Raw genomic sequence first — 24,911 nt, 5'->3', positions numbered from 1 at the left:
AGGAAACTTGGTATACTTTATACTTATACTTTATTGTCGCCAAACAATTGATACTAGAATGTACAATCATCACAGCGATATTTGATTCTGCACTTCCCGCTCCCTGGATTACAAATCGATAGTAAATATTAAAAATTTAAATTATATATCATTAATAGAAAACAGAAAAATAGGAAGTAAGGTAGTGCAAAAATAAACTGAGAAACAAGTCCGGATATTTGGAGCGTATAGCCCAGATCCGGGTCAGGATCCGTTCAGCAGTCTTATCACAGTTGGAAAGAAGCTGTTCCCAAATCTGGCCGTACGAGTCTTCAAGCTCCTGAGCCTTCTCCCGAAGGGAAGAGGAACGAAAAGTCTGTTGGTTGGGTGGGCTGTGTCCTTGATTATCCTGGCAGCACTGCAACGACAGCGTGCGGTGTAAAGTGAGTCCAAGGACGGAAGATTGGTTTGTGTGATGTGCTGGGCTGTGTTCACTATCTTCTGCAGCTTCTTCCGGTCTTGGACAGGACAACTGCCATACAAGGTTGTGATGCACCCTAGAAGAATGCTTCCTACAGTGCATCTATAAAAATTAGTGAGAGCTTTAAGGGATAGGCCAAATTTCTTTAGTTTTCTCAGGAAGTAAAGGTGCTGGTGGGCCTTCTTGGCAGTGGACTCTATGTCACCAAAGACACTAGTAAATTTCCACCAATGCTGAGGAGAGCATACTAACTGGATGCATCACCATCTGGTATGGAGGAGCCACTGCACATCATCAGAAAAAGCTGAAGAATATTGTAAATTCAGCCAGCTCCATCATGGGTACTAACCTCACCAGCATCGAGAACAGCTTTAAAAGGTGATGCCTCAAAAAGACAGTATCCATCATTAAGGATGTCCATTACCCAGGACGTGCCCTCTTCTGATTGTTATCGTCAAGGAGGAGGTACTGAAGCTGAAGACCCATACTCAATGTTTCTGGAACAAAGCCTTCCCCTCCTCCATCTGATTTCAAAATAGACGATGAACCCATAAACACTACCTTACTTTATTCTCCTCTCCATTTGCACTTATTTAAATTTATATTCTATATATTTATTATTGTAATTTATAGTTTTATAATTATGTATTGCATTGTAATGTTGCCATTAAGCAACAAATTGCATGACATATGCCAGTGATATTAAACCTAATTCTGATTCTGAAATTCTGATCCGCTGAACTCCGTATCTAATTCATTTTTAAAAATCCTTATTGGCTGTTTCCAACACCCTTACAAACAGTGAATCCCAGATCATAAGTTTCAAGTGTAATGAAGTTTCTACATGTTCTCATCAATAGTTCATGCCATTCTGTGTATCTATGACAAAGGCAATCAATCTTTTCAATCATTCTGGAGATTTTCCAAACTGAATTTGTGGTGCTCCGTTACTGTACTCTTGATCAGCCAGAATTCGATCATTCCACTACCAGCGGCCCTGAATTCAGATGCCAAGACCCCATATTCTAAAAACTTGCCGTCACACAATTTCTCTTTTCTTTATGATGCCGTTTAATACCTTCTTTTTTGACTAAACATTTGGAGACCTTCTCTAACACTGTTTTGCATGCCTCTGTTAAAAATTCATTTGATTCTGCTCCTGCAAGATTTCTTAGAATGTTTTGCTAGTTAAGAGCCTTGTATAACTACAGCTTTATTTTAAATTCAAATATTTATTCCATTTTCCTTTCCAAGATGCAGTGATGTCTGTCTCAACTATTTCCCTTAAACAAGGCATTCCATGCTCCAGAAACCATGCATTTAAATATTTTTCACCTAAACTAACTCTGAGCAATGATCTGTTCTCTGCTTCATTAGGTAAAAATCACAATTTTCAAGTATCGTAACTACCTATCATTGGCAATATCCAAGAAACCTACAATGAAAAATTTTGTCTAAAGTCCTCTCTATAATGATTCATCCAAAACAATATGCAATAGTCTTAACAGCGGTCTGTTTATTAATTTATGATTTTTAATCAATTTATTATTTAAGCATGCAAGTGATATTGTCAAAAGGACTTAAATGAATATTTTAGGGAATGTGTACTATCACAACAAATTAGTCCATGGTGCTCCCAGTGCACTAATCAACATCAGATGTTGAAATAAAATCAGTTAAATAGATTTAGCTACAATGTTTACTTTGTAAAAACTGGGACTATATTGGTAAAGTAATCTGGTTGCTCTGAGGCAGTTTGAGTCCTCACAAGGGCATATAATATATTACACAAATACAAGTTTATCTTTCTTCTGATTTGCTACTCCTTGTTTGCTAATTGCTGCTTTAATCTGTCAAAACAAAACATGTAATCATTTACAAAGTTTCCCTGTGAGTTTTGGAGTGCTTTTAACAAGATACCCATCTTTGTTCAAGTTAGCACATTAAAAGAATAAGAAACACTTTTTATCATTTATAATAATCTTTTAGATAAACATAATACAGTGCCTTGAAAAAGCATTCAGCCACCCACAATGATATTGATATTTTACTGTCTCATTCTCTAAATTTAAAACATATTGAAGTAGGATTTTTGAGCTTATCCACATAACATTGTGCATGATAACAAATCAAAAGAAAAAATCCAAAAGCTATCAACAATTTACTGAAAATTAAAAGCCAAAATTGTGAGGCTAAAAATGTATTCATCACTTTTATAATTACTAGACAAACCTTCCTCAGTGCAATAATTACTTCACCAACTCAACCAATTTGCTGGTGTAGAAAATTGGAGTATCATCTGTTTTCAATGAATTCATCAAAATACACCCCCCCCCCCTTTGTAAGGTCCAATGCTATGGTAGATTTTCAACAGACCAAAACCAAAATGAAGACAAAAGAACATTCAAGACAAATCAGGGAAATGATAATAGAGAAGCACAAATCTGGGGAGAGTACAAGACCTTCTCAAAGGCACTGAACATACTTCAGAGTTCAGTGCAGTCCACTGTGAAAGAGTGGATAAAAATATGAAACCACAAACACATTGCCTAGGTCAAGCCACCCCTCCAAACTTAGTTGCTAGAGAAGAATGGAAATTGTAAGAGATGCTACTGTGAAGCCAACAGTAACACTCCGAGTGAGCTGCAGAAGTCACTGTCTGCAACTGGAGATGATATTCATGGCTCTACAATCTCTAAGGCCTTGCACAAAAAGGGTACTTATGGAAGAGTGGCAAGGAAGAAGACCTGGATTAAAAAAAAATCCTTGCACATAAAGACTTCGCACAGCATTATGAGGAATATACTGTAAAGATGTCTTGTGGTTGAATGAGACTAAAGTGGAACTTCTTGGGCTCAAACACTTGCGGTATGTGTTATGTAAATTTAACACTACACTTCAGCCAGGTAACACCATCCCTACTGTAAAGTACGGTGGAGATAGAATCGTCCTATGGTGATGCGTTTCAGCAGCAGGAACTAGAAACCTGGTCAGGATTAATGGGAAGATTAATCCTGCTAAATACAGAGACACTCTGGATAAAAAACCTACTAGCCTCTGCCAGAAAGCTTAAACTGTGGAGGAAGTTTGTCTTTCAGCAGGACATTGACCCAAAGCAAGAGCAATCATGGAGTGGCTTCAAATTAAGAAAATTGATGTCCGTGAGAGGCCTAGTCAGAGTCCAATCAGACAAGAATTCAAGATTGCTCTCCACCGCTGTTCCCCAACAAACCTGGCACAACTTGTGCAATTTTGCAAGATGAAATGGGCCAATCTTGCTCCATCATCTTGTGCAAAGCTAATAGAGACTTATCCAAAAAGACTACTGGCTGTAATAGCTGCGAGAGGTGGTTCACCTGAGCAAAAGGAGATGAATAGTTTTGAACTGCCAACATTGTTGTTGAATTTTTGTTTTTCATGCTTTGCAATTTTTTTTGGACTTCACTGTCCAAAAAAATTCTCAGTTAAATTGATCAAAATCCTTGGTTGTAATATTCATTTATGTGAACAAAGAGTTTGGGATGAATACATTTCAAGACTCTGTAGCTAAAATCTGGGGAAGTCAACACATTGCTCTGTTTCAACAATAAGAAGCCCTTGGCACTGAAGGCCATATTCTTTGGCAAATTAATATGTTTTAATCAGCAGACACTGAAATACACTTCCACTTTTCTAGGTCTACTTCTTCCAACTCTGATTACCATGTTCCCTGTAAGATCAATCTTTGATATGATCATTGATTGCTGTTAAAATTAACAAGCTGGTTTTTGTTTGAAAAATGCCTTTACATTTATTGTTATATTTTTCAGTTTGGTACAGCATGGATGAGATATGTCATGTACTACATACGATGCACAGGATTGAGTGCTGACTTGCTAATTCAAACTTACTTCCTTTAGTTTTAGTAACATGCTACATGAAAAATCAGGTAAAATACTAGCAAAAGAGAAGTTGTTACACAATGCAACCACATCCTCTTCGGAAGAGTCAGAACTGGTTTGTGCAACTAATCCAGGGTTGCATACAGACGCTTGATACTTGTTTTCATTAAATAAAATGTAGGTGGGAAAATTTAATAAGTTTCTTAAACTTGTATATTTAATTTCTTCCGAAAGTATGCAGGAATCAATAATAATGATCTTAAGTTTTCTACAATTAATTTATTTACCTTTATTTTAGAAAATCAAACATGCTATTTGGTTTGAAACTTAGTCATTTATGACACCAGGTTCATTGCTCAAGTGAAAGGCTAGTCCACTAACGTTTCCTAAAAGGTACTGATAGCAATCAATTTTTGCTGCAGAACTCATCTGCAGAGCAAGATCTTACAGGAAACTGTTTGAACAAACACTCAAGGGAACTGAAGATTTTAATAGCAGCAACTGAACAAATATTTCAATTGCAGCACAAAGCTAATAATTAGAGTCCTAAGTATCAAAGGAACATAATGGAAATAAACATTTTGCATTTATTTACCACCTTATCACACTATAATTCAACTGCATGCTGCAGGCTACTTTTGGTGGACATGATGCACAATGTTTTGTAGATTAGCTCAAAAAAGTCCTACTTCAATATATTTTCACTTTAGAAAATGAAACAGTAAAATGTGAAAATAGCAGTGGGGGCTGAATACTTTTTCCAGGCACTGTAGTTTTGCTTCTTGAAGTAGATTCTGTGAAGAATAATGTCCAGGTAACTTTCCATTCAGCAAATACCCTTTCCCTTAAAGGGTATTTTCCCCTTAAAGTCCACTGAAACGGGCAGATAGAGCCTGATCCTAAAGCAGCAGCAGAATAAACAAAACCACAGCAGCATCCTAAAATATCAACCCAGATTATATTAAGTACGAAAGCATGCTTTGAACACATATCAAAGTTGAATTTTTTGAAAGCAGATTGTCAACCATTTTTCATAACATTAACACAATGTTGATACTGACAACAATGTTTTGTCAGCAAGACCAAGGAGCTGATTAATGACTTCATGAGGAGGAAACTGGACGTCCATGAGCCAGTTGTTATCACGGGATCAGAGGTGAAGAGGGTCAGCAACTTTAAACTCCTTCCTGCTATCATCTCAAAAGATCTGTCCTGGATCTAGCACCTGAGTGCTATTACAAAGAAAGCATGGCAATGGCTCTACTTTCTTAGAGGTTTGCATAGATCCAGCATATCATCTAAAACGTTGACCAAATTTGAAGATGTGTGATGGTAAGTACATTGACTGGTTGCATCACGCCTGGTATGGAAACATCAATGTCCTTGATCAGAAAAGCCTATAAAAATTGATGGATACCGTCCAGTCTATCATGGGTAAAACCCTCCCCACCATTGAGCATATCTACATAGAGTGCTGTCACAGCAAAGCAGCATCCATCATCAAGGATCTTCGCCCATTCTAGGCCGTGCTCTCCTCTTGCTGCTGCCATCAGCAAGGTGGCATTGAAGCCTCAGGACCCACACCCCCAGGTTCAGAAACAGTTATTACCCCTCAACCATCAGGGGATAACTTCACTCATGCCAACTCTGAACTGAACACAACCTATGGACTCATCTCGTGTTCTCGATATTTATTAGTTTTTTCCTGTTTGTATTCGCACAGTTTGTTGTCTTTTGCACGTTGGTTGTGTGTCCGTCTTGTGTGCGGTCTGTCATTGATTCTATTGTGTTTCTTTGTACTTACTGTGAATGGCCACAAAAAAATGAATTTCTGGGTTGTATGTGGTAACATGTACATTAATAATAAATTTACTTTGAACTAGAAAGAAGTAAATAACACAAATATGTAAAGTGAAACCAACTGGATATTTCTAATCATAAGCGGCAACCTAATCCCATGGTTTTGAATGATGTAGACATCCACAAGGCAGAACTTGATTACAGTGTTCATCTGAGCTCAAGAGAAGTTAATGACATTCACTAACAATCATTTTAAGGTTAGTACCAATCACCCGAGGGTGGCTAAGAAAACTCTTATTGATTGCTCAGTACAGGAAGCACAAGATGAATTGACCATGACCTCTAGGAATACATTCCATAAACATGCCTATCACATAATAATTTCCCCTTACACAACATTGAAAGGTTTGAGTTCTTCCCCAACACTGCACAGAAGTCATGTAATCTTATACACAGTAGGTGCTCCTGGCATATCTACTTTATATGCTATCCAGAAGCAATCATATCACTTTGTGGCATTTGGCAAAGACATGCAGATAGCACAGGAAGAACAGAGCTGTGACAGGAAGCAAATTCTCTCCACTTTCACTGAAAGGTCTGCCCTCTGTATTAGGCACTGAAGCAGATGAAGGCACAGCACAGTAGCACAGTTGCAGTTGCCTCAAAGCTCCAGCGACCCAGATCAGGTGCCAGCTTCAGCTACTGTCAGTGTGAGTGTGCATGTAACCATGTTGGGTTGCCCCAGGTGCTCCAGTTTACTCCCACACCCCAAAGGCATGCTGGCAGATTAACTGGCTGTTGTTAATTACCCTGAGTGTAGGTAGGTGTTGGGAGAATAGGTGTTGATGAACATATGAGAGAGAACAAGTGAATAGCTAACAGAGAAATAAGTAGGAGGAATAAATTTGTGGGCCAAATGGTTTCCTTCAATTTAATGAGAAAATAAGCAATATTTATCAGATAAAGCCATGGTGTGAATTTATACTTACACGTTCAGCCATTCCATAAGCCAACAGTTTGGGCCTACACCTGAAATCTGTAATAGTTAAAAGTACCACTTTTAAGGTCTGGACAGGTACCATTCTTTTTCCCCTTATGCAATTGCCTGCAGGATGACGTTGTACCACTGCATTGCACACTGGAATTTGTGTAGTGATTGTAATTGATACCCTGCACTGACGCCTTCCAAAATTATTGAACCCTCAGGAACCAGGAGATAAATCATTCAGTGGAGCCATCAAGATTGTCCAAAATGAGCTCATATTAAAGGCAAAAAATTGAAAGAACAGCAGGCTGGACTACTAAGAAATTAACTTATTAACTCTTTGAAGTTTCTAAGCGATTAAACCTAACAGAAAATCATGAATCATTACATTGATTATCATAACTTCCTAAAGATATACATTGATAATGAAAGGTTAATTCAAAACTTCACCTATTAGATATCTATTCATGGTTTGATGGTTTACCTTTTAATGAGAAATCTGCGCTCTGACTCAAAAATACACATTCACATGGAGCTCTAAAGTTAGGAAGAGAACACGTTTTGCAAACTGAAGATTAACACAAAAAAATCAAAACAACTGCAGCCATTGGAAGTCTTAAACAAAACCAGAATACTTATCAGGTCAGACATTACCCATGGAAAGAGAAACAGAGTTAATGTTTCAGGTCAACCACATTTCATCAGAACTTGGTCAAATCTGACATTAACCTTCCAGTTAAAGACAGCACTGGGAAAAAGAAAAGCAATTTTTTCGAACCTCCATTGCATTAGGCTGCAGCAAGTTACAGTAAAAAAGAAACAGTATATTCTTCCTATTACAAAAGAGTACAAAATTTCAAAACTATTAGCAAGTTAGAAACGCTATTAGCCTTTGGTATGTTGCTTGTCAAGGTCACCGTTATGCTGTTGGTGTTACAACTAAGATGAAAATTAATTAATTTACGTAAATAAAATAATTTTCTTTTCACTTTACCCTAGTCAAAGCAATTACAAAACAGAATTTTCCATTGAGCTTCTGGAACTCTGTGGAAGAGACTTAAACAATGCTTGCACATTTGGCTGTATCCAAGAATGCTAAAAGACCTGGCACTTGTGGGAACAGTTGCTGAGAAGATACACTCAATGCATTTACAACAATCACATGTTTTTTTTGCAAAAGTTTAATATTTTTGTGAACACTACTTAAAAAAATAACCTTGAAGTTGTTTGCAGGTGGCAGTTTCAGGACCCTACCAATGTCAAATTGAGGGAGTGGTAGAACTCCTGCCAAAAGTTAAAAGAGCTCAAGTTCCACTCCAGAAATTGAATAAATCACAAACAGTGCAGTTCGACACAGAACGCTGTTCTTCAGATAAGATTCAAGACCAAAGTCACCCCGCTTCCCTGAATGAGTACAAAATATTTCATTTCTTTATTAAAAAGGTGAATGATTGTACTCTACTGAATAATATTCAGCCCTCAATTAATAATCAAAGAACCAATTGTCTGGTCATGTCTTTTTGCTAGAAATTACACACACACACACACACACCTTAAAATGCCAAATAACATTACAGTGCAAATTAAATAGCTTATTTTCATTGGTGAAGGCTCCATTTAAGGAAGTGAAATGTTGACAGGAAGGTTTCAGAATGGCAGCAAATCATTATTTAGTAAAATGTACAATGTTATCCAGCTAGCCTTCACTTAAAAGTAAACTCTGTCAAGAATTATATTTTTGATCCAGCACTTAATATTAGCTTTGAAGAATGACTCAATCTTCATGCCTGAAAAGTGGACAGCATTCATCTGTCTTACTTTCTATGCACTGCACAGGCAAATGATAAACTTGATTCATGCAACTGTAACATAATATAAAACAAGATCACTTGCTTTTTATGGATTCTATTCAAGTAACTCGGAATTAAAATTTTAAAAAACTCATTGAAAAATAATACCAAGAACTAGAACAGGTTAAATGAAGCAATACAGCATGACTCTTACTTTTAGCGAAGTTGATCTTTGTGCAACACAAAATGATAATAAACCTCCGGAGTCTCATTTCACTTCTTTTAAAACTTAATCTTGAACTTTTATACTTCTCTGTTTCTTGCCAATGTTATTTCCCAGACACTTAACACTTATCTATAATTTTTAAATTTTGCTACTCAATCCAACATTCACTATGTAGACTTCAATTACAGTAAATTCCACTTAAAACAACGCAATATCTTGGTTACAAAGTACCTCATACAATATGGAGAAGTTAAACATGAGAAGGACATTCATAACATCCAGTCAGATTCATACATCCTCTTAAGTATTTTTAGTTCACAGATAATAGTCCAGAGTAGTAATTCCATTAGCGATTTTAACCAACCCCACCAAGGGTCAATGTGCAAATGATTTGCTAACCACCTCTTTATCACATTCAGCAGTTTTACTAATAGTTTCTTTTTACTTAATATTCCTTAGTTAATCCCAAAAGACACAATTTACAACTAAAAATTCTACAGTATCTCTTATCTTATTTTGTTTTAAAAGCTTTTAAATTGACAACCTCTCCTCCTCCACTCTCACCCTGAACACCGGCGTGCCACAAGGCTGTGTGCTGAGCCCTCTTCTGTACTACCTTTTCACCTACGACTGCATTCCTGCACACAGTTCTAACTTCATAATCAAGTTCGCAGACGACACCACGGTAGTTGGCCTGATCTGAGGGGATGACGAGACGGCCTACAGGGATGAGGTCCAGCACCTGGCCGTGTGGTGTGCTGACAACAACCTGGCCCTTAACATCCAGAAGACCAAGGAGATCATTGTGGACTTCAGGCATGCTAGGAGCCACACTCACATCCCCATCTACATCAACGGAGCTGTAGTGGAGCATGTATCAAGCTTCAAATTCCTTGGTGTCCACATCTCTGAGGATCTCACCTGGTCCCAGAACTCCTCCATCCTGATCAAAAAGGCGCAATGGCGCCTTTATTTCCTGCGGAGCATCAAGAAAGCTCACCTGTTTCCCAGGATACTGACGGACTTTTACTGCTGTACCATTGAGAGCATACTCACCAACTGCATCTCAGTGTGGTATGGCAATTGTCCTGTATCGGACCGTAAAGCACTCCAGCGAGTGGTGAAAACTGCCCAACGGATTATCGGCACCCAATTGCCCACCATTGAGAACATCTACCATAAACACTGCCTGGGCAGGGCAAAAAGCATTATCAAGGATGCATCTCACCCTAACCATGGACTTTTTACTCTCCTCCCATCCGGTAGGCGCTACAGGAGCCTCCGCTCCCGAACCAGCAGGCACAGGAAGAGCTTCTTCCCTGAGGCTATGACCCTGCTGAACCTCACATCACAGCGCTGAGCAGTACTGCACCCATATTGTACTGTCTCAGTACTTTTATATTTGTGTGCTGTAGCACTGACTTTTTATTCACAGTTATTTTGTAAATAACACTATTCTTTGCATTTCTAGTCAGATGCTAACTGCATTTTATTGGCTTTGTATCTGCACTCGGCACAATGACTATAAAGTTGAATCTAATCTAATAAGGCGCATTGTTGGAAATGCAGTTGCTGAGAGAGTTTGCTGCCGATTCTCGAGTCAGGGAACTTGAAATAAAAAGCAACACTTCAGACTGACTGTAACATCAAAATAACAACATTTAGTTTCCCCTCTTGCTGTGGAAGGAGCAGTAAGTCTCTCCCTTGTTAGTGAAAGCCTGTGTGATGTCAAAATGTTGGAATGAACTATTAGTTTTTGATGTACTGTAGATCATGGTCTTTCTTTAGGGCTTTGCTGTTGCTTGCATGGTGGGTGGTGGGAACGCTGATGCTTTCTGCTAGAATAATTGGGGGAGGGGAGGGGGAGGGTTGATGCTACTTTCAAGGATGTCTGTGAAAAGTAAGAATTTCAGGTTGCATAGTGTATACATTCTCTGATATTAAATGGAACTACTGAACTACTGAACTAGAACATTAAAAGTAATATCAGCCAGTAAACAGTCACACTAAAAATTCTGGGTTACCTTTCATATTGAATTTACTTCTCTGTTCAAAGTACAGTGCAATTTAGCTACGTATAAGTATGTACAGATGTTTCAACTACATATGGTTTCATCCAGTTATTGTAATCATCACTTACAAGGTTCATATTTGAATAATGAGAAAGATGAGAATCTACTTATCTATCAAACAGTATTCCACTATCAAGATAATAACAGAAAACACTGGAAGTACTCAGCAGACCTGAATCAACTTCTCAGGTTGAAGATCTTAAGTCATTGCTGGAAAAGGGATATCCTGAGATGGCTTAACTTCCAGTTATGACAAAGGGCAGTCAACCTGAAACATTTACTAGTGCACTTTCCACAGATGTTGCCTCAACTTCTACTTTTATTTCAGACATCCAGCATCTGCAGCTTTCTTTGAATTTCAATTGCACTGCTGAAGGAATGCAAGACAGTTAAATCTACTGGCAATTAAAGTGGTAGAAGCAAATGGAATTAACAAAACGCTTAGGCAGGTACACCAAAATGACAATATGGTCTTGGCAAGTAGGATTAAGGAGAGTAGCATTTAGACATAAGAACATGCAGGGTATTGGAAAATACGGATCATGTGCAAGCAGATAGGTTTAGTTTAATCTGGTATCATGGTCAGCAGATATTACGGCCAAAGGGCCTAGTCCTGTTTTGTACTGTTCTATGTTCTAAAAGTGCATTAATGTTGCATATTAATGTCTCTGAGTTAAAAACATTCTTTCTGTCTTGAAAAGAGTTAGGAATCCCCAATCCTATACTAAACCAATACATTTAACAGCCTCTAACAATTTCTCTATTTCAAGCTAAAATCATTATGTTATTTAGTCCACTGACTGCACAGGCTCCCACAGGGATCAATCCCATCAGTGTCACTGTCCCATTCTTTCCCCATTCCCTTAAAATATTTTTTTACTTAAGTTCCTTTTGAAATTTGTGATCAATTCTATTCCCACCATCTTAACAAAGCAGAGAGCTCCATATAATAACTGCTCTCCATGTAAGGAAAAAGCAGATTTCACTGCACTCTCTTGTATCACTTACTCGTCATTATAAATCTGTGCCCCTAATTCTTGAACCATCCACTAATGGAAACAGCTTTAGCTGTCTGTTTATTCTATCAAACTGTCTTGATATTGTATAGCTTTATTTCAAATGTTCTCTCAATCTTCTTTGCTTAATAGACAGTCTAACCTTCAAACTGAAATTCCTTATCCCTGGAACTATTTTGGTAAATCTTTTCTGTACCCTCTGCAGACCTTCACAAATGCAATACTCCACCTGTGACCTAAGCACGATTTTCTAAACATTGAACATAACTTCCCTGTTTTTGTACTCATTGCCACATATTACTCAGCTCAGGATACTGCAGAGAAGCCACTTCAAGAAGCAGATGGTCAAGAATGGGGCATACATTTATAATGATGTTCTTCCAACATGCCCTGTCACCTTCTAAAATGTTGTGAGGACGTGCTGGTATTTTTGTATTTTTGCACATTTTATTCCATATCCATACTTCAACCACAAATTTAATTTTATATAACTCTTAATTTTTTATAATTGCTGAATGTTTTGTCGCATATCCCACCGGCACATCTCTGTTTTTCAGCAAATCCTATAGAACAGTGCCATTTTAGGTGTCACCTCTTCATACTTATTCTGATTAAGGTGTATTACTTTATTTTCCTTCAGAAATGCTCAGCTCATTAAATTAGCTTTTCTATTTCCTCCTGTCCTTGCCATTGCCACCGCCACCATACCTCGCGTTGAGGCGATAGAACATCATTCTACCTTCCTCACACATTAATTATCTATTTTCAAGCGATCTATTCCTTCATCTACTTTCAAGGAATGATCTGAGCACTGACCCATGGAGAACAATATGATCTAACTCTCTCTGTCTCTGCTTTGCAGAAGTTTCTGTGAATCATAACTCAATAACAACATTTGTTTTATCAAAAACTTTTTATAAGAACACAAGAAAAGAAAAAGAGTAGGTGTAGGCCATAAGGCTCCTTGAAGCTGTTCTGATGTACAGTAAAATTGTGGCTGGTCTGATCTTGACAGCACTTTCTACAATGTTCTGGAAAAAATACTAAAGTTCCTGTATTCCAAGTGTCCATCCATCTTTTGAGGCAGATGAATTCCAAAGATTCATAGCTTTGTGCAAGGAGGATCCTCTTCATCGTTGTTTTAAATTGGAAACCGCTTATACAAAAAAAATTATTCCCCCCTCCCCACCACACCCCCAGGTTCTACCTTCTACTATGAAGGGAAACATCCTCACTGCTTTTACTGTGCCACATTTCCCACAGAATCATTCTTTCAAAATATCACTTCTCATTTTTCTAAATACCAAGAACATATAGTATTCCAGCTGTGAATTCATCAACAAGTACAATATTACTCTTGTATTCCAACTTATTTGCAGGATTCCATTTGCCTTCCTAAATACTTAAATTTATGTGCATCCTATTTAAAAATGCAAACACGAGGAAATCTGCAGATGCTGAAATTTCAAGCAGCACCCATAAAAGTTGCTGGTGAACGCGGCAGGCCAGGAGGCATCTCTAGGAAGAGGTACAGTCGACGTTTCGGGCCAAGACCCTTCGTCAGGACAAAGGGTCTCGGCCTGAAACGTCGACTGTACCTCTTCCTAGAGATGCTGCCTGGCCTGCTGCGTTCACCAGCAACCTTTATGTGTGTTGTCTGCATCCTATTTGTTGTATTTCACCCAGATTGGTTTAAAATGTTGCTGCCTCATCTTTTTTTATTTAAACAATATCCTGGTTTTCTGCTCATACCCTCTTCTCATTACTACCACCAGGGAGGAGGTACAAAACCTGAAGATTTTGGATCAGCTTCTTCCCCTTTGCCATCAGATTTCAGAATGGTCCATGAACACTACTTCACTATTCCTCTTTTGAACTATCTACTTATTTATTTATTTGTTTACCATTGCAATTCATAATTTTTATGTGTTGTACTGTACTGATGCCAGAAAACAACAAATTTCATGACATATATCAGTGACATACCAGATTCTGATTCAGATTCAAAAATGGTAACCCTCACGTTATCCTCCATCTACCAAAGTTTTCCCCACTACCTTAACCTATTGTTTTTCCTTCACAGTTTCTTTGTCTTTCTCTCAGCTCTTTTCAGCATTCCTGGCAGCCAGCAGCAATACCAACTTGCTTTGCCACCTATCTTTGTGCTGCTGACATAACTGCAACAATACACTTGTTCCTTCCATCTCAAAGTTCAGAGTAAACTTATTATCAAAGTACATATGTTAGCATATACTAACTTGAGTTTCATTTTCTTGCAGGCATTTACAGGAAAAAAGCAACACAACTTTACAAAAAAAACTATACATAAACAAAGACTGGCAGACACCAATGGAAAAAGACAAAACTGCAAATAAAAACAGTGAGAACATGAGCTGTGGTACTGGAAAGTGCACCTGTAGATTGTAGAATTAGTTCAAACTAGTGGCGAATGAAATTATCCACGCTTGTTCAGGAGCCTGATGGTTGTAGGATAATAACTGTTCCTGAACCTTGGGGTGTTGGACTTAAAACTTCTGTACCACCTGCCTGATGACAGTGGCGGGAAGAGAGAACGGTCTCGATGGTGGAGATCTTTGATGATGGATGCTGCTTTCTTGTGGCAGGGCTCCTTATAAATGTAGTCATCTGGAAGGCTTCATCTGTGATGCACTGGGCTGTATCCACCACTTTCTGTAGTCTTTTCCATCTTCTCATCATTGTAGACTGTAAATAGTTGAGGCAGCAATGCTCTGCGGTAACCCACTAACTACAACTTGCCAACCTGAAAGTGATCTATTTCTCCAAACTTTTTTTGTTTTCCATTAACTAACTAATGCTCTGTCCAAGCTGATATTAAACCCAATGCTATGGATGCTATGGATCTGCAGTAATTAATACTGGTCTAGTATAACTAGTCCATGCAGCATCAGACTGGCAACAAGAGTGTCAATGCTTGAAAGGGTCAGGAAATACATTGCCAATATATATGACTGCAATGTGCACAAAACATTGGTATACAAGCTTTTCACAAACTTCATTTAAAATGCTTGCATGTCTGCAGTCATTACTAAACTATAAGTTACTAGCTTTAAGTATGTTCCACTGTTTTTCTCAATTCTCAAAATCACCAAGGTTAATCAGGCAATATTTTATACACTAACGTAGTAATAATTTCCAGCAAATTATTTTGGGAGATGCTTCCCTACTCAGGATGGGAAATTTAAAAACCTATCAAAAGATAGTCTAGTATGTACCGGCCTTATGTACCTGCAATAATCATTCACAAAACAACACTGCTAAAGACCTATGCACCTACAATAATCATTCACAAAACTGCTAAAGACCTGAAAACCAGATTAGTTTCAATCAAATACATCAATGTTGAAAGAAGCAAGGTGAGGGAACCAAAGGGCTAAGAAGTAGAAACAGAATATGTGGAATATTTTAAACACCATTAAATTATATAAATCTTTTGTTCTTCTTGAAAGCTGTCAGAATTGCACCACTATTACTGAAAAATATTAATTGAATGTCATTGAATTCCATTTTATCTGTGACTGGTTATGCATTTATAAGCAACTTCCATATACTGTGCCTGCCAGAGCATCTCAAAGTGCTTTATAATTGACATGGCATCTCAAGCCTCCCTCTGTACTCATTGTTGAAATGCAGGACATACAACAGCCGATTTACACACAAACCTAAACATAATAACAACTTAATGGTCTGCTTTTGTAATTTTGTGTGAATTGTGAGACCATGAACACACTGATACCTTCTGCTCTTCTTTGAAAAAAAAGGTAAACATTAATGCAAACGAAGGCACCATCAGCAATGGGGAATTTCCTCAGCAATGCTTGAGAGAATAGATTTTTAATCTCAAGTATCTTGAATTGGGGATTTGAGGCAGGGAACTGCAGGGAATTGAACTCAGAACCTTCCTAGTCAGGCAAGAATGATAATGACCAAGATACAGCTAATGAAATTTGGTTTGACTTTTAAAGATCGTGAGATATGCATCATGTTTATAATATATTCATAAAATTAAAAAATCTCAAAGCTATTGAACTAACAGCGTGGTACAAATATCCGAGAAAAATTCCACTTCAAATGTATACAGCTAACTATATTCAACCCAATCATAAATCATAATCGATAATTCCGATGGGCCTCACCATTTACCTCGGAGTGCCTTACTTTCCAATGGAAATCTCACCTGTATAAAGAGTGCTGATATAAAATGTTCACCACGTCAGGATCGATCTTACCTTGATGATGCTGCTCCTCCGAGGGATGCCTGTTTTTCCATCTTGGGATGGTGCTGTTGCTGGTGAAGGTGTGTGTGTGTCTGCTCTGGGACCTATCGCTGCAGTCACCGGCTCTTCTCCCACACAGTCTCCGTTAGATACAGCTTCAACTCCTTCCTTTTTGGCCCAGGAGGGCGAAACAGAACACGAAGGCACCAGAGACGGGACACCACGTTCCGCCTTTCCTTCCGCCATGGCTTTCTTTTTTTCAAAAAACAACTTACAAAAACAAAACTAAACAGGGCAAGGTAGACTTTCAATTCTTTAAATTAAAAGAAGAGAAACGGCGATTGTCTACAACGTGCATGGTATATAAATTATACTGCTAAATTGCAAGAAAATATCCAAATACGTGTTGAAAACCTCCCGCTATAATAGTGACAGTCCCTCTTGCACACGAACCAACTGCTGCCACCAACCGAAATTCTTCTCAGCTCGCAACACGGGAACAAAACGTATCACAAAGCCGCAACATTTACATTTCTGCGCCTCTGATGTTATCTCGACCAATCCATAAGAGGGATGCACTAGAGTTGCAGATGCAGGATTTCAATACCCAAGCAAGTAATGCAGCGAGCTCCAGCTGCACTCGCCTTGACAGTCCAGGACTCCGGTTGCGTCTGTTTCCCCGGTGACAGGCTCGCGCTCCACCTCGCTGATTGACAGCTCTCGCCTTGTTTTTTCGCACTCTTGCAAAGGGGCGGGACCTCGAGATGTCAATCATCGGGCAGGCCGCCGGCTCCTGCCAACAAGGAAGCACCTGATCGTAACAATCCCCCCTGGCCCCGCCCCTGCACACACACCTTCTTCCTGTCACAGAAGAGCGCGCTGCCAGTCATGCTTCCAATTGGAGGAAGAAGAGAACAAAGGAAGAAAATGATTGGCTATTGCATCACAATTGCGAACGTTTTATCGCAAGGCTGCTGCTGTTGGTATTGACTAATAAGCCTAACTGGGCGAGTAACATTGAAACTGTCTTAGACTGAGAGAGAAGAACTGAAAATATTTTAATTCGTTTTAGCGTGTGATGATAGTAAAGTGCATTTGAGCAGTTTGTCACCGATGTGACTTGCTTTATGCGTGAGAGTGCAAGCAGTTACAGATTCAGGGGTGTTCACATTTCGGATGGCCCGTTCTAGGCCCAGCACTTAGATGCAATCACGGCAAAGCCGCCAGCTTCTGCATAAAAGCTTGGCATGCCACTACATTTTCTAACAAACTTCTACAGATGTACCGTCGAAAACATCCTGACTGGTTGCATAATGACCTAATCAAAGAGCCACCACCATAAGGGTCTTTGCCCTCTTCTCACTTCTACCATTAAACGGGAGGTAGAAAGCCTGAGGACCCCATCACTAGGTGCAGGAACAGTTAGTTTCTTATGATCATCAGGTTCTTGAACTTACTTGTACAACCCTGTACCTTAGCAATGGAATCCTATGAACCGCCTCTTACACTGGCAATGCTTGTTTCTGAATGTCCTTTTGTTTTGTACTGACTTCTCTCTATTCAGATATAATGTATATACATTATGTTTCATTGTTAGTGTTTTCTCTGTACCAACATGCTTGTGATGCTGCTGCTTTTTTTCATTGTACCGATATTTTTGCAATACTTGTGCACATATTTAAACTCAACTTGACGTCTTGGGAAAGTAACTTCCTGCAATAAATTTTAAATAAAAGCAGAAACTGCTGAACAACACTCATCAGTTTAGATAGCATATGTAGAGAAAGAAACAAAGTTTTGAATTGGGGAAAAAGAAAAAAAACGTAATTTTAAACTGCAGAATAAGAGGTAGGAGGGAATGCTGAGGTCAGTTCATATGAGTAAATGAGGCAATTAGAGGGTGATTATGCTTCTTTATCTGTGTTAAGTCTTGCATTATGTCTATGCCGTGTGTTGTCTGTATCATTTTAGGGTCATGGGACAAAGCAAGCAGGTCTCACTGTACCGAGAGAACTGAGCTCAAATCACAAATAGACAACTTACAATACAAATAGCCAGTTCTGATATGGAAAGGAAAAGTAAGCTACCTGCAGTTGTAGAATTCAGTAATGAGTCTGGAGGACTGCAGTGTGCCAGATGGCTGATGAGGTATTGTTCCTCAGACTCGGTAGGTCTTTACTTAGTAATGCAGAAGACAAGTTATAGTGGGATGGAGAATTAAAATGGCAAGCAACTGAAAACTCACAGTCATTTTCATAGATTGTGCATATGTGCTCTACGAAGTGATGACTCAACTTTGATCCACTAGATATGAATAATGCTGCCCCATTAGCCTTTTATACCTGTTAATGACATTTTGAAGTTCCATTCTCTGTTTAATTCATCAGTTTTGAAGATTTGAGGATTTAAAACTAGAAGATTTTAAGAGTTGATAGTAAGTGTCCAGGAGTTAGGGTGAAGGGTAAGCCTGGCAAGTTTAGCGAACCCTAGCTGATAGGTATTAAGAAATCATAAATTGGGTCTAAGAGGTCAGGATTGAGCAAATCCCTCGATGACTACAAAAAGTGAAAGAATACTCTTAAGCAGCAAATCAGAATGGCAAAGAGAGGACATGAGATGCATCTGGCAGGTAAGGTTAAAGATAATCTCAAGAGATTCTATAGCTATATGGAGAGTAGGATGGTGGCTACAGAGAGAACAGGTCCCTTTAGAGAACAACAAGGCTGTCTATGTCTTGAGCCCTGGGAGATAGGTGTGATTTTTAATGAGTATTTCTTCTTGATGTTTACCGAGGATAAAATTATGGTTGCCTGAGAAATAAGGGAAAGAAGTATAGATGTTTTTTGGGACATTCACATTACCAGGGAGGAGGAATTTGCAGCCTTACAGCGCATTTGGTATGCCTGACTGAATGCATTCTTGAACAATGAGGGAGGCTGGAGATGTAACTGAGGAGCCAATATGGAGATTATTGCTTCAGCACTAGCCACTGGTGAAGTTCCCAACGACTGGAAGGTGGCCGATGTTGTTCCATTGCTTAAAAGGGGTCGCAAGGCTAAGGCAGGGAACTGCAGGCTGCTTAGCCTGACATCAGTAGTGGGGAGGTTACTGAAGAAAATTTTGGGGGACAGCATCTACAAGTATTTGGATAGTCAGAATCTGATGAGGAGGAGTCAGCATAGTTTTGTGCATGGAGAGTTAGTTTTGCTTGACAAACATTTTACAGTTTTCTGAATAGGTAATCTAAAAGATGGCTGAAGGGAGCATAGTGGATGTAGTCTATATAAACTTAAGCAAGGTTAGCTCCCATTGAATCCAGGAAGAGCTAGATAGGCAGATTCAAAATGGATTCGTAGGTACAAAGCAGAGCATGATGGATGAAGGTTCTTGAAATCGTGGCTAGTGACGACTGGTAGTTGGTGTTAAGACAGTTGGGATTTCTTATTTATATAAAGGATATAGATGTGAATGTGAAATGCTTGATCAGTACATTTGTGGATGTTTTTGATAGTGAAGTAGGTTATTCTGGAGTATTGTGTGCAGTTTTGGTCCCCTAATCTGAGGAAAGACATCCTTGCCATAGAGGGAGTACAAAGAAGGTTCACCAGATTGATTCCTGGGATGGCAGGACTTTCATATGATGAAAGACTGGATGAACTAGGTTTATACTCATTGGAATTTAGAAGATTGAGGGGGGATCTAATTGAAATGTATAAAATCCTAAAGGGATTGGACAGGCTAGATGCAGGAAGATTGTTCCCAATGTTGGGGAAGTCCAGAACAAGGGGTCACAGTTTGAGGATAAAGGGGAAGCCTTTTAGGACAGAGATTAGGAAAAATTTCTTCACACAGCGAGTGGTGAATCTGTGGAATTCTCTGCCACAGGAAACGGTTGAGGCCAGTTCATTGGCTATATTTAAGAGGGAGTTAGATATGGCCCTTGTGGCTAAAGGGATCAGGGGGTATGGAGGGAAGGCTGGTGCAGGGTTTTGAGTTGGATGATCAGCCATGATCATACTGAATGGCGGTGCAGGCTCGAAGGGCCAAATGGCCTACTCCTGCACCTATTTTCTATGTTTCTATATTTTAGATTACAGGGGAATCTCAATCAGTTAGGTAAGTGGGCTGTGGAATGACAAATGGATTTTAATGTCAATAAGTGTAAGGTGATTTCTTAATATCTGTCAGCTAGGGTTCGCTAAACTTGCCAGGTTTACCCTTCACCCTAACTCCTGAACAGTTACTATCAACTTTTAAAAGTGCTGACAGTGCTCCTTACCAACTTTATTTTCTGAATTGTAAAAATTATATTGATTTTAATATTCCTTACGTTCTATTTAATACTTACCTCCCTGTTTTGTCTGCTTTTATTATCTTTTGGATTTTACTCACTTTCCATTATCTCCACTGTTCTTGCAGTTATTATGCATTTTCTTAATGTTTAATAGAGTCCATCACCTCTTTCAGGGAAGGAACCCTTCCTTCCTTATCCAGTCAGCTTAGATGTGACTTTAAACACACTAGTGTATAGGTCATTAGGCAAGAACAATAAATTTGGCATTTTTAGTGGCGTCTGTTACCCATGAATAAACAATAAAAAGTGAATTTCAGTGATCCATTTTTTTTCTGAAAATCTAAGCTCTTGCCTTAAGGATATCATTTGGCTCTCTATCATTACATTCATTTTTTATCACCTCCAAATGAACCATAAAATATTGTGAAACAAAATGATCCAATTCAAAGAGAAATTTCTGGAAAAAAATCAGAGAGAGATACAGAGTTAAAATTTCAGTTCAATGACCTTTCATTAGGACTGGAACATGTTGGAAGTGTTCCTGTAACCTACACCAGTTAATGAAGCTGTGATGTATGCAAAGTCAAATGTTAAATTGGCACAATATTCCTGTCGAATTTAATGTAGACATCTATAAAAGAAAGGTTATTGTTACCTGGAAATAAATACAAAGTAGTTGTGATTTTCATCCCAATTGAATGCAACCACCTGATTAGCAGCACATGTTTGGGAGCTGCACTATCTAGTTAGTACATACTGTATGATGGGGAATGAGACTAAAATAACTAAAGATTTAAAGAATTGTGTAACTTAAATGTAACAATACATGCACAGGTTAACACTCGTGTTAACCACAGTAGGAATCTTTGGTTTTATAACTACATCATGCAGAATATGCTGAGAACTGAGACAATATGTAAATAATATTTCATTAAATTAGCCTTGTGCAGCAACTGTTAATACAATAAATTGCCAATTTGTTATTTAAAAAGTGAACCAATGCAAAAACAAATCTGCCTAATCTGTAAATTGATGGAAACAAGGATATTTGAGCAATTGACAGACCACACAATGATTTGTATGAGAAAGATAATGATAAACAATGGTCGAACTAGGTGCTGACCTTGGTGAAGTTAAAAGATCATTTGGAGTTTTCAGTACCGGTGACATTTTTAACCACCAGAACTAATGAAATTTAAAGTTTGATTGAGTATCACTTGTCTGAGTATTGGGGAATTAGGCTAAGCACATGGGGAAAAAGATGCACACAGACTTAAAGGCACAGGGAGAAAGCGAACAGTTTGAAGATAATGCCGCCTGTGTGCAAGGGGCTCCAGTGACCAGGGCAGTCAGCTATTTGTTAACTATCAACTATTATGCGCAGAGAGGTACAGAATGTCCTACTAAATAAACACGCAATCTTTTATTCAAGCTGCCATTGCTGTTTATTTCATCTTGAAGCAAAACTGCCTTTAGAATATTCATTTGTAAAACTGCTTTTGATGTAACTTTGATATATCCTAGCAATTATTTTAAGTTTGATGCAGTTAATGTGTTACATTTATTTTCAAAATCAGACAATTTTACTGTAAATTACAGGAGAACTTGCTATGTTTTGTAACTCCAAAACATAAAACTAATTGAAAGGAAACAGGGAGCCAGGACTGTAGTGTCTTAGTTTCATTTTTACTTTAAGCGAGACGTGCTCATAGGACATGATGGTGTGATGATATATGCTATTCACATACTTTTACATATAACCTGTAATGAACTATTTAAATGAACAAGAATGACAAATCAAATAGTATATTCACAATATTACTCAAATATTATTGAAATATAAATACACAACACTCCTCCCTACTTAGCTATAAACTCCATCTCAATATAAGAGAGCATTTCAGCTTATATTGTATACCACATAATACAAGCACTATATAGGCATCCACAGCATAATAAATTTTAAATTGACCCATTCAGGCCTGAAGAGTTAAACACTGTGGAGGCTCTCCTACTCTTGTGGGATAACATCTTTCTTGATAAGGGGGATCACTCTGTGACTGCAGGAAGTGGTTCTGACAGCTCTAGACACCTTTCCTCTCCAACAATTAACTCTGCTCTCCTTAATTGATTGATGCGTTGACTCCAGGTGATATCAGAGAGAGATCCAGTTCTGACAGTAATCATTCCAAGTGCTCACTTTTGATCGCATCTGTAGACCCTCGCCAGGGCTGCTTGTCCAGGAGTGAAACAATGAACATCCTTTTTGAGGGGCCTTTAATTTGTCTCAGCTATTCGCTCTGCATACTCCTACTGAGATTGGGTTTGAGGAGATCCAAGCGTGAATGCAAGGGACAACCCAAGAACAGCATAGCTAGTGAGTTTTTGGTTGTGGAGTGTGCTGCACTGTGATATGCAAGGAAAAATTTGGCAAACTTCTGATTCAGTATCAGTGTAGTGTAGTTCTGCTGATAGCGTTCTAACTGCACTCTTCAGACTCTGGACAAATCTTTTCGTCAAGCCATTGTAGCTGGCTGGTAAAGTACAGATATAATCTGTCTTATTCCATTCACTTTTAGCAATGACTGAAACTGTTCCACAACCAACTGTGGTATATTGTCGCTGACTAAGTGTCCTGGAACACCAGTCCTTGAAAAGAGGCTTCTCAACAAATCAACAGTGTACGGGGCTGTAGTGGAGGCTACTGGGAATACTTCTGGCCACTTCGTAGCTGCATCCACTGCTACACTGCTACCAATAAAGTTGGTACCAATAAAACCCGTGAATGGTCAGCAAAATCTAAATGAAGCCTCTGCCCGTGCATTGCCGGCTATTCCTAGGGTTGGAGGGGTGCAGCTATTGGCATCATCTGGGCATGCTGGCATCCCAAACAGTGCCTGATGAGCTGCTCGATCTGCTGATTTATCCCAACCCACCTAATAGCTCCTCTAAAATTTAGCACACGGCTTTAATGGTAAAACAACTCTCAAACCCCACCTAAGGTAAATCCTGTCAAGGCCAAGTTCATCCTGGTGCTGTTAAAAATGGGCGAGCTGAGGCTTCCGTTGCATATTCCAGTCTCTTGGGTAGCCATGTAGACCTAAGAAAGTGTGGAGTCTTTTCTGGCTTCCTGGGGTCCTTTCGATCACTTCCACTGTTCTAGGGAAAATACATCAAGAGGAGTGTACTCTTTGGTAAATTTTTAAGGTATTTCCTTTTCCAAGGGTAAATGGGACAATCCATCAGCATTTCCATGATCAGTCATCCTCTTGAATTTGATCTTGTAGTTGTGTCCTCCAAGAAACAGAGCCCATCTCAGTATTCATGCTGCTGCTGTTAATGGGACACCCTTCTGTGGATTGAAAATGGATACTAAGGGTTGATGATTAGTAGTGAGGGAAACTCTTTCCCATACAAGTACTGGTTGAAACTAGGCTCAAGACCTCTCTCTCAATCTGTGCATAATTTTCTCTGGAGCGGTAAGGGCATGTGATACAAAGGCCGTGGAACATTCACTTCATCACCCTTAATGTGTGACATGACTGCACCTACACCATAAAGCAAGGCATCCTAGGCAAGCTTCCCTGGACAATGTGGATCACAACCTGTAAGTACAGTGTCTGACATCACCGTTTCTTTTACCTTTCTGAAAGCCACCTCACACTGCTTTGCCCATTGCCATTTCTTCCTGATCTGTAGTAATGAGTTCAAGGGGTGGAGCACAGTAACCAGGTTTGGCAAGAACCTGTTACAGTAATTCACAAATCCTAAAAAGGGCCACATCCTTTAACCTTGGGCACCAACAATGGGTTGAATTTTCTCAACCCACCGGAGTAAATTTTATGTGTCAATGCTTGGTTTAAAGAATTCACATCTGTTGCATCAGTCTCTGAGCCTACAATCTCCTAATCTTTTTAACACTGTCTTGAGGTTTTAGAGATGTTCCTTGTCACCCTTACCAGTAACAATGATATCACCCAGGTAACATTAAGTTCCTGGACTGCCTGGTCCATTGGGTTCCGCCAGTGTGCAGCTGCAGATGCTACTCCAAATATAAGCCTATTATAGCGATAAAGCCCTTTGTGTTTATGATGAGAAACACTTTGGACTCTTCTTCCTTTTCCATCTGTA

At 38.9% G+C, this 24,911-nt stretch overlaps 1 protein-coding gene across 1 annotated transcript in view; it reads right to left on the bottom strand.

Moving 5' to 3' along the window:
* Positions 1–17,176, bottom strand: part of LOC134344376 (inactive phospholipase C-like protein 2) — a 241,387-nt gene extending 224,211 nt beyond the window's left edge. Inside the window, exon 1 of the mRNA XM_063044061.1 lies at positions 16,499–17,176. Within this exon, the coding sequence (XP_062900131.1) occupies positions 16,499–16,732 (234 nt within the window). The 5' untranslated portion in view covers positions 16,733–17,176. The remainder of the gene's footprint in view (positions 1–16,498) is intronic.
* Positions 17,177–24,911: the final 7,735 nt, after the last annotated feature.

This window comes from Mobula hypostoma, chromosome 3 (genome assembly GCF_963921235.1).
Source record: "Mobula hypostoma chromosome 3, sMobHyp1.1, whole genome shotgun sequence".
NCBI classification, from domain to species: Eukaryota; Metazoa; Chordata; class Chondrichthyes; order Myliobatiformes; family Myliobatidae; genus Mobula; species Mobula hypostoma.
This window is presented reverse-complemented; position numbering and strand designations above follow the sequence as displayed.